Source organism: Pocillopora damicornis, chromosome 3 (assembly GCF_964200805.1).
Source record: "Pocillopora damicornis chromosome 3, jaPocDami1.2, whole genome shotgun sequence".
Taxonomy (NCBI): domain Eukaryota; kingdom Metazoa; phylum Cnidaria; class Anthozoa; order Scleractinia; family Pocilloporidae; genus Pocillopora; species Pocillopora damicornis.
In genome coordinates, this window is record NC_142672.1 from 29,770,352 (window position 1) to 29,782,356 (window position 12,005).

Genomic DNA, 12,005 nt, shown 5'->3' on the forward strand with positions numbered 1-12,005 from the left:
ATTGTCATTTTAGTCAACATCCGAGCTTTGTTTGCAAGAGCGCTGTAAAAAAATTGAAACCAGCCTAGTTAGTGCTGGGACAAATTATGGCCGTCCAAAATGGCCTAGTCTACAAGTAGTCTCTCCTTTTCGGCGAAATCCGCGCCGCGTGAGATCTTTGAGCGAGGCACACTTTTCAAGCGCCCCACTCATGTTAGGGTTTATTAAGGATAAAGGAGAGTTCCGGTTTAGCTTCCAGCTTTAAAATTATGTGTTATGTCATTTTTAACGCAAATAACAGTAGAGGAATATTTTGGATGTTGTCACTAAAGTTAGAACGGTAATAGACATTGCACCAATGTGGTCGATATTTAAAACTATTCTGATAAAGAAGACGATAGACTTCGAAATACCGACTTTACAGCGTTTTGCTTCCAGAGGATTCGTTGGTGACTCGGACAATTTCTGTAACTTCTGAAAACACTTGTGATCGTTTATACTTAATCTTACTCGGCCCATGCAATTACTTATGCAGGCTTAGTCTGAAGCGATTTTTAAAGAAGATGTTACACACAATTTAATAATTTCATTTTATTTTAAACCAAAAGGATCTTTGTTTCCAATAATTTTAGGTTTGAATCTATTGATGTACACGTAGATGATGTTTTGTTCAATTTTTGAATAGCGACTGTTGTAACAAAATCTGCAAACAGACTAAAGATTGCGAAGAGGGAAATCGACTGAGTTGGACTGGAGTGGCTTTCAGACCAGCAGAATAAAAGTTGTATTACAGTTGCTCTCACTTTGGGCATTCGGACGGCATAGATTATAGGATTTATGAGCGAGTTCGTGAAAAAAAGCAAATCCATCACCAGAAGAAAGTTAAAGGACGACTGTCTGGAAAAACTCCTAAGAAATTCGAAATGAAATACTAATAAACTTATAAATATTATTGTTGGAAGAATTGTTAATAACGATCCAAGAGTGACAAGAAACAATGTGCTGGTCACAGTTCGGCTGCGCCATGATGTTGAGGATAACAACTGAAACGAACTTTGAGGTAAATAAGAACATAGCAGACATTTCAAAATTTCTGACCACGTAGCTATCTGGATCATGTTCTATATGACACCATTGAACGGGTGGTTTTGTATGAATTTTTGTGTCCCTAATATTGGTGATGAATGAGTTGTTCCTGAAAGTAAAGGGGTGAAATCGAGAAAACATATTTCTCTGAGTATGACAGAGCAGAGGACAATATAATAGGGTACTGTCGAGTAAATTTATCTCCAGTTAGACGAAAAAGAAAAAAGAAAAAATTGTAATAACGATTCTATAATAAACCCGAGGAACTTTTGAAACTTAAAACATTATATTTTTAATGTCAAACCCTCTGAGAACTTGGCCTCATGGTTTCTTCCTCAATTTTGACCAGGAAAGGATAATCTCTTGATTTATACCATGTTTACAGAACTAATTTTTATGAATAATGGTAAAAGGACTAAGTGGAGTTCAATTCGGTCTGTAAGCGTACGAGTGATTAACAAAATTGGACGAACGTTTTACCAATTATTCATAAAACATATCCGGTAAACAAAATATCGATGGGAAAAAAATCCTCCATTGTGGATATTCCTCAGTTACTTTTTCAGGATAAGTGGTTGTTGCTATGGTTATTGTGATCAAGTCTGTTATTGGTGGACTTAGCTGAATAGACTTAGTATGATTGGCTGCTTCAACTGTCCGATTACAGGTGTCTAATTACAACCAACTGTCCAATTGCACTGTCTGATTTCAACTGTGCAGAATGATCAGTGAAATATTCCTCATACAGTTGAGGAAATCGTAATGGTTATTATTAATTTCGAAACAATCAATATCATAGTCTGTGAGAACCTTCTTTTTTCTTTCAAGATTTTGTTGACCCTGAAATTTCCAGCTGAACGTGTTAAAGTATACAATATAATGGGATCTGTAAGATGCGTTCCCTTTCCACTCGAAAAAGAAAAAGAGAGATAAAAAAAATGGGCCGTTTACTAAATGCGACGTGTCTTCGATTGGCGTTCATGAAAATAACTGAAATATGAAAAAACAGGACATCATAATATTTACAGTTTCTTGACCAAAGTTTGGGGTTCTTCTCCTTCCACATTTTCACCTAATTTTTTACGCAAAACTCTCATCCTCGTCAGCTCCGAGTGATTGGCCGCAACAAACCCCATCCGCCTCATGCGAATACCACTCGCTTCTCCTTTGACTGTGCTGGAAATATTATCCATTGGCTTGTTTGTTTCCTTTTTCAATTCCGCTTTGGAACTTCCACCACTTGAAAAACCAGTGGGCTTGTTATCTTCTGTTTGGTCAGTAAAAACAATCTGCACGCCATCAAGACTAAGTGGTCGTTGAGTATCACTTGAAACAGCACCGAACTCTGTTCTGTTCTTGCACTTCGTAAGATTATCCAGTTGGTGTTCAGAATTCATAGCGTATGTATCCCCATAGTTATGTATAGGTTGATCAGTAAGTCATGTAAAGATACTGCTGAAGGTATCATATCATTCGGCAATGTGGAAAATACCGACAACCAAAAAAGAATTATTAGCGCATCTTCTTAAACTGACATCCGGTTAATTAAAATCTAAGCATGTAGATAGTGAAGAAAAAGGACGTAGAATTTAAAATAGTATAACAGTGTTACTGCTTTGTCCTAATCTTAACATTTTGGTATTCATATCTCACTTCATTCTCTATTTTGTTATTATCCGTTGTTGATTTTAATTAAAAAAAAACGCTGGAGAAGGAGAAGCTAAGAAAATTGAAATCAACATTGGATGATAACAAAATGAGTTAATTTATTCCAAATGGCCGCTCCCAAATGTCGTAGTAACAGTCGAAACAATATCTACGTACTTTTTGTTTGTTTTCCTGCCTGTAGATGGTGAAAATGAATAACATCCGGCAATGTGTTAAATACCGACAACATGAAAAATATTATTAGCGTCTCTTCTTAACCTAACACTCGGTGAATTAAAATCTAAGTATGTCCGGACAGTAAAGAAAAAAGACGTAGAATGTAGAATAGAATAGAAATGTAACTGTATTGTCCTAATAATTACACTTTGACATTCATATCTCACTTAACAGATGAAAAAAAACATTTATTTACCGACCTTAACTAAAAGTATCTATTTTGTCCACGAGTCGGACAGTTTGCGCAGAAAGGTGGAAAACGTTTTTGTAAGTCACTTGAAGAAAGTTTTGTGGATCGACATTGTAGAAAGACAAAGGGTGTTGTAAAATTTATGAATTTCATGATCTCATCTTGGTGGTGTATTAGTAATTCATTATCTACAACAGTATAACGAGGCATGAGAACTGTAAACCTTTATTTTTGTTTGATTAGGTAATTTGATGTAAATTGGCCGCCGTAAAGAGTTTCCATAGCTGATGTTTCGGGCGTTAGCCCTTCGTCAGAGCGAATTGTTTTGTATTTTTTTTTTGTTATTGTCTTTTGGTTAGTTTGTTTAGCTTTTTCGCGTTTCCATCCCGATAATCATCAAAAACACATTCTGTTCACCACTCGAGGAAAAAGGTAGGGATAACACTAATGATTTACTTGAATACAATTATTCGCAAACAGTGACCGCTGACCAACACAATATACATTTCAATATGGAGGACTTTAGCGTAATTACTCTCAAACACCCAGAATTAAGGAAAATTTGGTGAACCGATAGCGGGAAAACGAATCGTTTGTGCAAACATAACAGCAGTGATGTCTGGTAAAGATGGCAACGCTGATAAAGAGGTACCAAGTAGCTCAAGAAAAACTCCACTCTTGGGAGCAAGAGGTTTGTATATAAAATCAGGTTGTAAAGTTGCTTCACTTTGCAAATTGATGCGTGTAGGAGTGTTTCCCGTTCATCAAAGACGCTCCAATTGGGTGTTGTAAAACCACAGCCAAAGTAATCACAACAAACCTAAAGGAAGACATTACATGGAGCCTAAAGGAATGCAAAGAAAATCAGGGAAACTGCCTGATGGGTAGTACAAAGCAAATGGCGATTTGCGAGTTTTCTGAATTAATCACGTAGCAAATTAAAGCAAAACTAAGCAATCCTAGATTACTCTCGCCTCTCCATTTAAAATTTCTCCGTAGTAGAGATTGGTTTGTGGTGATTTCACTTTACATTGCAAAATGCATACATGTACATGTATACAAAAATCATCAGCTCCCCTTATGTTACATTTTTTTCAGCATTGTTATCAAGACAACTCAATAATACATCCCCAAGGTAGGGCTAATTGGATATTGCGGTAAAATGTGATTTATCATGCAATAATTAACTCAATAGTGATTGTTCACTGCTATATATAAAAACATGTATGCAAGAATACTCAATCACTTTTTAGTACAACTACAGTGATCCAGCTGTTTTGGGGTTATAATTAATAATACCAGTAATATAATAATGATGATGATAATAATAATAATAATAATAATAATAATAATAATAATAATAATAATAATAATAATAATAATATTTATAATACTTTATTGTTTTATAGCCCTGGTAGACTACCATCGCTCAGACCAGCTAGAGATTTGACCCTTGGAGCTACACCTACCGGTAAACTTTCTTTCAGTTCAACGCCAAAGGTGAATCTCAGTTATTTTGAAATAAATTTTTAAATGACAGTCTTGTCTACCAGTAATTAGGTTGAAAATGCAAATTCAAAATTGCTTGAAGAATAAACTAATAATCATTATGTAAGAGATGTGGAGATTTATGTTTTCTTGGCTTATTTTCTCCCATACATTTGTTAGTAAAAGTTTCCAAGTACACATCCTTGACTCATAGCAGCATTATCCTTTTGTTTTTATTACTGTGCATATTAAAATTTTGAGTGAGTGTATCCTATTCTGCACTGAGAGTGGGACTATATTTTTTCATAGAAAAAAAATCTGCATTTGTTTTGGAAATCATAAAATGACAGGTTGTCAACATTAGGAGAGTTGTTTTTCATGTGTAACTGCTGTTATTGCAAGTGTATTTCCCTTAAAAAAGGCTGTAAAATTCAGTGCTAAGGATATTTAAATAAGCAAATTTATCAAAAAATAATGAACTTTGTTGTTGTTGTTTAATATGGCTTTCATTTAAAATTTCAGAGGACATTCACTCCAAATATACCCACCAGGAGGATTAAACAGGAGTAAGACACTAAAATTATAAATGTTAAGATGATTGATTGGAGTTAAATTTGGACTGATCATAAATGTAGCCTGTCTTATGCAAAATTAAACAGTCTGACTTGTTAACTGAGGAATGTGATTACAGAGAAATACTTTCACTAGCACGCACAATAAAATAGTTGTTTTGTTTTCTTTGAAGCCAGGAAGTATGAGCTAAGCATACATGTACAGTAGTTGGCTGAGGGCACAAGGCAAAGATATCTTTTTACCAAGCTTGCAGGCCATGTTATGAGTTAATCCATTGAATGTCTAGTTTTACGTTTTCCTAAATAATTTAAATTTAAATGTTAATAAAACACAGAGCAAGAGAATGTGCAAATGACACACACTGCCTAGTTAAAGCATGACATATAAAGTATCCATTAAGAGCTTAAACTGAACAGTTGATATTACCAACTCAGACTGATCAGATGGTTATATGAGCATCTCTAACTTACCTTGTCTAGCCAAGCAAACACAACCAAAAATGTTCAAACCTCAATGACACTATTTTTTTCTGGCTGCTTAATTCACTGTCCTTTCTCTATTGTTCCCATTTAGACCAAAAGAGGAATCTGCCAAATCACCAGGGGTAAGGTTAAAGAAAGCTGTTGCTTTTTCTTCTGGGTAGTTTGGAGCAAGTTCTTAATTTTTATTTAGTTTAGTTTCAATTGCTGTAAACCTCGAAATATTGTAAGTTCCGGTTTTTTGTAGCATGTGATGAAAAAAAATTATTTAAATTACAAAATTGTTTGAGGTGCATAGCTTAAGATAAACAAGGGAGATCTTTTAAATGTTTGCATTTTTTGTTAGAGGTCAGAAGAGAGAGGACGACAAGATGGAGGAAGGGGAAGAGGCCGTGGGGAGGGTAGAGGACGAGGCAGAGGGCATCGAGGCAAACCAAACATTATCCAGGCATCTTCAGTTTTTTCAATGGGAGTGGGCCCTGTTGAGAAACAGAGAATTGGTGAGCTGGAAAGCTTACTTGATTAAGTGAGACCTTTGGGATGATTATGTTACAGTATATTTTTCTACATGTACATGTCAATGGAAATCAATATTTGTGGTAAATTGTAATTTCTACGGTGATATTTTGATTTATATCTTGAATCAAGGGCAAGGAAGTTCTATTCCAGATTATGGAGCATCTGGAACAAGGGACAGTCATCCTGGTGTGAAAATTAAGAAAGAAGGGTACAACATGTAAGTTGTTTTTCTTCTAGGTATTAAACCAAAGAAGGGTATATTAAACCTTGTGTCTTATCTGTAGTGGCCAAAGCAAATTTGTATTTTTATTATGCCATGTCTCATTTATGCAATACATCTGGCCTTGGTTGTTCGGCATCATCTGTTATGCCCTATACATTCACAATTAGGCCCCTGGAGCAAGTAACCAGTTCACTACATCATTCTCAAAGAAATGATTTTATTATGTACATGGTGCTACTACTTATCCCAAAAGGTGGAAGGTATAGCTCAAGCCAGAAACTCTGTGCGGGTGGAGCAAAGTCGTTTGTCTTAAGTAGCTCATTACATGAACATATGTCTCACTTGGATTTTTCAAGGTACCATCTCTTTAAACAAGAGAGTGTCATGTAAACACAAAATTAATGTTGCAGGGGTAATGATGATGAAGAAGAATCAAGAAGGGTTCTCAAGATGCTAGAAACAAGTGTAAGACTCAGAATGATATCATTTCATGACCACTATTTACCAACTTAATCATGTAGTTTTAATATTTGTGTACAATTTCCTAGTAATATTATAACTGTAACAGTCAGTTGAAAGTGATTTGACCTATAATGAAGCTGACTTGCAAAGCAACATGTGATCTCAGTGATCATGATTACTCAATATTATAACAATATGGATGCATGTAAATGTTGATTCAGGGCTTTTAGCCTAACCTTAATGCAAAGAGTTTTAACAGCACAATAGATCCAAAAGGGATAATTATTTAGTTTTAAAAGAGTATCTGATTGGTTTGGAGGGTGGCACAAATTTTTAAATCAATCATGAAGGGAAGTGAAGCAAAACAGTCCTAGGTTACCTTCCAAACTCAGTTGGAAATTGCTCTGACTTTATCATGCAGACAGTTCACCAGTGAGCCTGGTCTTGAGGTGTGTGAGCGAGTTTTTCTGACCTGGGTCAAAACATAGTTTTACAGAACATGGGCACACATACATGACGATTTTTGGCAAAAATCTGATTGTGTGAAATCATTTGACATTATACAATGTAGTAGACGTTGAAAGATACCCATAGGTCTGATCAGTTACATGCATTCACTCATGACTATTTTTTGATTAATGATAATTAGGGCGATATCAATGATGATATGGACAGTGAATCTGGCATCATGCCCGTTCAGTTGCCACTGTCCTTTCATGCAGTGAGGATGAATGAAAAGCAAACTGAGTGTGCCACAATGCAGGATGACATGAAAGGTGCAGTATATACATTTGTTTATTTTCAACTTGGCTCTGCCTGTGGTTAAGTTCACAGCAATTACTATTGGGTGACGTGAAGCATGCTATGATTCGGGATTCATAGAATAAGGAAGACTATATTGAATGTTCGCTTACCGTGGAGTTTCTGTGGTCAGTGGTTAGAGCGCGGAATCCGAAGGTCAGAGGTTCGATTCCTCATGGGGACTCAGAATTTTTTCTTTGTCTGGCACGCTCGTGACAAGACGGAAAAAAATCTTTCTCTAGTTTTTATATGTATTCACACAATGCCTGGGATATTTCTGATCATAGCAGTATGCAGGATGCTTGTCTCATATGAACCTATTTCCCAGCCTATTTTCAGCTTTCAGGTGTTTGCATTTTGTTTTCTTTAATGGAAAAATTCAAAAGAATTATGTCATTGACGTCGGCTGAAGTATTTTATTTTCAGTTTCCATTAACCCACCCATTTATTTTCGCGCGACTCTATTTGTTACTTTATGTCACTTGGTATTAAATCGCCGGATAGTTATCACGTAATAACCCTCGTTTACGTCGATATTTGTCCTCATAAATAAACAAAGCCAGCGCGAAAAAAACGAACTCAGGAGTTCACTTTTTTATATTTTTCAATGCTGCTCCGGAAAGCACAAAAAAGTCAACAAATTTACTGTCAACTCTCGATACGAAAAGTAATGGTGGAATTTTACATTTACCCTGAAAGCTTCGCTTCTCGGCCAAATATTCATTTTTCAGACAATATCTCGACCGCGGAAATTATCAGCCGACATACCAGCCGTTTGAAGGGATTTATTTACTAAGTATTCTTTTGCAAATTAGTGAAAAGTGAGCTCATGGATGTGGACAGTGTTGATTCAGGAAAAGCCCCTCCTTTGGAAACAATGAAGAAACCAGTGAAACAAGTAGCAGTGAAGAAAGAAACACAGGATGAAGCGAATCTTTCCAGTCTCTTGTCAGCAACATCGATGGTACGGATGAAACTGATAAAAGGATAATTTTAGATTACTTCCCTGACCACAAGCAAGCACTTTACTAAAGTCCCTCTGTTATTTTAGTAATTTCGTTTAGTGTATTTCTACATGTAAATGATATCTCCATGCAGTATTTGTACTTGCATTTCGCTCTATTTCTTTTTCACATTTTACTGTAGGCACACACACTGTATATATTTTTATCAGTTGTATTATGCAAGACAGTAACCAGGATGATCAAAATGTCTTTTTTTCAGGGAGAGCATAAGTTACTATTTTTTCAATTTCCTGATGTGATGCCCATCAGACCACCCCCCAATAACCAAGATGAGCCTATGACTACAGAGGGAACATCCAGTGAACAAGCAGCTACATCAGAAAAGGTTGGATTTTACTTTGAATGTGGTGTGGCTGATCATACTAAGTGATCCTTAGATTTAGGGACGAGTTTTACCGCAAGGTTTTTCCAATTGTAAAGTTGATCCTTGTGAAACAGTATCGGCTTGGCATACGATGAAATTTGGAAAAGTATATTTAACGTTCTTTGGGTAACTCTCAAAGCTTTACTCAGCCACGGTTACTGTTTATCGTTTAACTTATATATACCAAGATTCATCGCATTCTCTAGAAAAATATTTATAAGAACTCGGTCATGTTACATTTTCTCACAGTTTTGTCCAGAACTTGGATAACAATGTAGTTATTGCTTTCTTGCCATAAACATTTGAAATATCTCGGTCATTCAACATTTCCAGACGAGTTTCGCAGAACGCAATATAACTAATCTGAGTGACTTCTTTCCCGCTTAAAACTCTTGAAAGAACTCTGGGATGTAGCATTTGCAGACACATTTGTCAGAGGGCGTGGCTAGACTAGAACTTAACCTCATCTGCTGAAAGCAGCTATTTAGATCAACTGGCTAGAATCAAACGATGCGGCTTTATACTAAACTGGTTGTCAAAATTGATAAAATTACTCAGCAAATAACCTTATAATCAACGGAATTAACCTTGAACTATAAATTAAATTTCCTCAATGGATAATAATTATTGTAATGTGATTTTGATGTTCATGTATATAATATTTTCTTACTTTGAAGTCTAAAGAACCTCAAAGGCTGTCACTCAAGAATGCATCCGAGGGTTATATTGGTAAACTTCAGCTGTTGAGATCTGGCAAAGCCAGGTATGAAGAAAGAAAATGTACCATTTCGTCTCTGTATCATTTATGCCTTTCATATACACCATTCATCTCCTAAATCTTTTGCGCACCGTCATTGAGGAAAAGTAAGCGGGCGCCGATGACATGCCTATACAAAGTTATGGTCGAACAATATCACTCCTAAAAAGAGTCTCTTGTGGCCAAGCTTAGAAGCATCAGCAGACATATGACCAACCTTCCAACCCCTCCTTTTAAGAAAACAAAGCAAACTCAACAGAACTAAAGAAATCGAGTCTAGAGATATGATAAGTTGGTAAGGTTAAATCAATTAAACATGATGAGCTGGGAAAGCTGATCAAAGTAGTGTAACGGATAAATGAGAGAAACATAAACATCCCTGGTGTGCACTGCCTGAATGGGAGCTGTAACTGTAACGCAACAAATGTTTAAAAGAATCGAAAAACATTCAACAGTAAAAATTTGCCGTTGTAGATTGCTTTTGGGGGATGTGGCTCTCGATGTAACCATGGGAACACCATGTGGATTTTTACAGGTCTGCTCTTTACTTTCTCTACTAAACAAACTTTGCATATTGTGACGTTTAAGTGCATGTAGTGTTTTGGAGAAAAATGCACAGGAGTGAAACCACCTTAGAATTAAATTAGAGTGATCACAAAAGACCTCTTGTTAAATCGTTATATGAGACTTTGTCGTGAGGTATAGAAACAGGTTTTACAGGTCAAGTACCAATTGGGATATTATTTGTAAGGAGAGGTGAACCCCTATAGAGATTGGTCAACATTCTAAGGGCTCCATATCAATTTCCATCACAAAAGAAAGATCAAAAACAGACCAAAAGAAGAAAGAAACCAACAAACCCATGATTCATCAACCAAACAAATCTGACTGTATTTTTGACTTAGGACGTTGTCGCTGTTCACACGGAAGACGACAGGTCAGAGATGGTGTGCCTAGGACATACAAATCATCGCCTGATATGCACTCCAGACTTTGAGCATCTTTTGTCAGCATCCTGACTGTGCCCCATGGGCAATGAGAATGTCTACCCAAGTGTTAAGTTTCCTGTCGGCGATGGATTTATTATATCCACCGTCGGATAGAAGAAAAGACGTTTTTTCTCCTGATGGGGAGAATTTTTGTGAAATTAGACGTCTTTTTGAACCACTCTCTTATGGGGAATGGCTCTGGTCTTGGTCCGGCCCACCCAATACCATTTTTTTGCTAAATACGCCCACGTATCTTAAAATACATTGTACCAATTCAATAGTAAAGAAAAAAGGCGACAACCGCAGCAACAACAACAGCGGATTAAAAGAATAAAGAAAGGATAATTGTGGTTTATGAATTGTCTTTTTATATTATAAGTGGAGTGCTCTTAACGGGATTTACTAATACAATCCAATCACTTGACAAAAAATAACTCGACGTAAGTTTTTTTTTTTTTCCGAATAGTTTTTGTCTAAGCTGCTCATTATATGTCTTCTATGTTCCTCCTCTATAGTTTCAAGACTCGTCATTTGATACGCAATGTGAGAGGAATGCAACATTACACGAACAAACAGGAAGTGTTTTGGGCCATTTTCATGCTTAACTTGACAGCTTTTTAATCTTCTTTAGAAATACCATTAAAACTGTAACAGCCATTTTCGGTCTTCTCAAAAGAGCGCTAATTTCTTTGAAGTGATTGTGTTCAAACCTCTTTTTATAGCTTTAAGGGGACTTAATCAGTGATACAGAGATCGCAGAGGAAGTGAGTCACAAATATATCTCGTACGTGTACGTGTTCGTGATGTTACGCAATTTCCTTTTGTTTGCATTTGTGCAAAATATCACCAGACTTTCATTAATGACAACAATTAATCGGCGTGATACGATGTTGTGCCCCCGAGGCATGAAACAATGAGCCAGGTGCTACATTAATATTATGTTTTTCGTGCTGTTGTCTGTGACTCAGCAGCCAGTCTGTATCTCCTGTTTCAGTGGGTTTTTCTAACGCAAACTTGATCATCTCTAGTATTTGGGGGCATACGTGACCGGAATTGAAAAAATCGATACGTAAACCCAAAACAGAAAGGTACAAGACGGAAACAAATTGGCCTGTGCCAAGTTCGCAATGGAAATGAGCGAGAAGAAAATTGGAAGTGCCGCAAGTAAGACGGCAGGGTCAGGCAG

At 36.4% G+C, this 12,005-nt stretch overlaps 1 protein-coding gene across 1 annotated transcript; it reads left to right on the forward strand.

Moving 5' to 3' along the window:
• Positions 1-3,617: 3,617 nt before the first annotated feature.
• LOC113681901 (DNA-directed RNA polymerase III subunit RPC4) lies at positions 3,618-11,174 on the forward strand. The gene is made up of 14 exons (XM_027199031.2): positions 3,618-3,830; positions 4,238-4,274; positions 4,549-4,639; positions 5,150-5,193; positions 5,774-5,804; positions 6,026-6,179; positions 6,328-6,415; positions 6,832-6,886; positions 7,533-7,659; positions 8,500-8,648; positions 8,909-9,034; positions 9,751-9,836; positions 10,305-10,365; positions 10,736-11,174. The coding sequence occupies exons 1-14, from the start codon at positions 3,755-3,757 to the stop codon at positions 10,847-10,849; spliced, it is 1,239 nt and encodes a 412-aa protein (XP_027054832.2). The 5' UTR covers positions 3,618-3,754; the 3' UTR covers positions 10,850-11,174.
• The last annotated feature ends 831 nt before the right edge of the window (positions 11,175-12,005 follow it).

Excerpts from the sequence above, each read along its gene's own strand:
- LOC113681901 (XM_027199031.2), top strand. The coding sequence starts at position 3,755 with ATGTCTGGTAAAGATGGCAACGCTGATAAAGAGGTACCAAGTAGCTCA. Across the intron at positions 9,837-10,304 it reads TTGAGATCTGGCAAAGCCAG|ATTGCTTTTGGGGGATGTGG; the intron begins GTATGAAGAAAG and ends TTGCCGTTGTAG. Across the intron at positions 10,366-10,735 it reads CACCATGTGGATTTTTACAG|GACGTTGTCGCTGTTCACAC; the intron begins GTCTGCTCTTTA and ends TTTTTGACTTAG.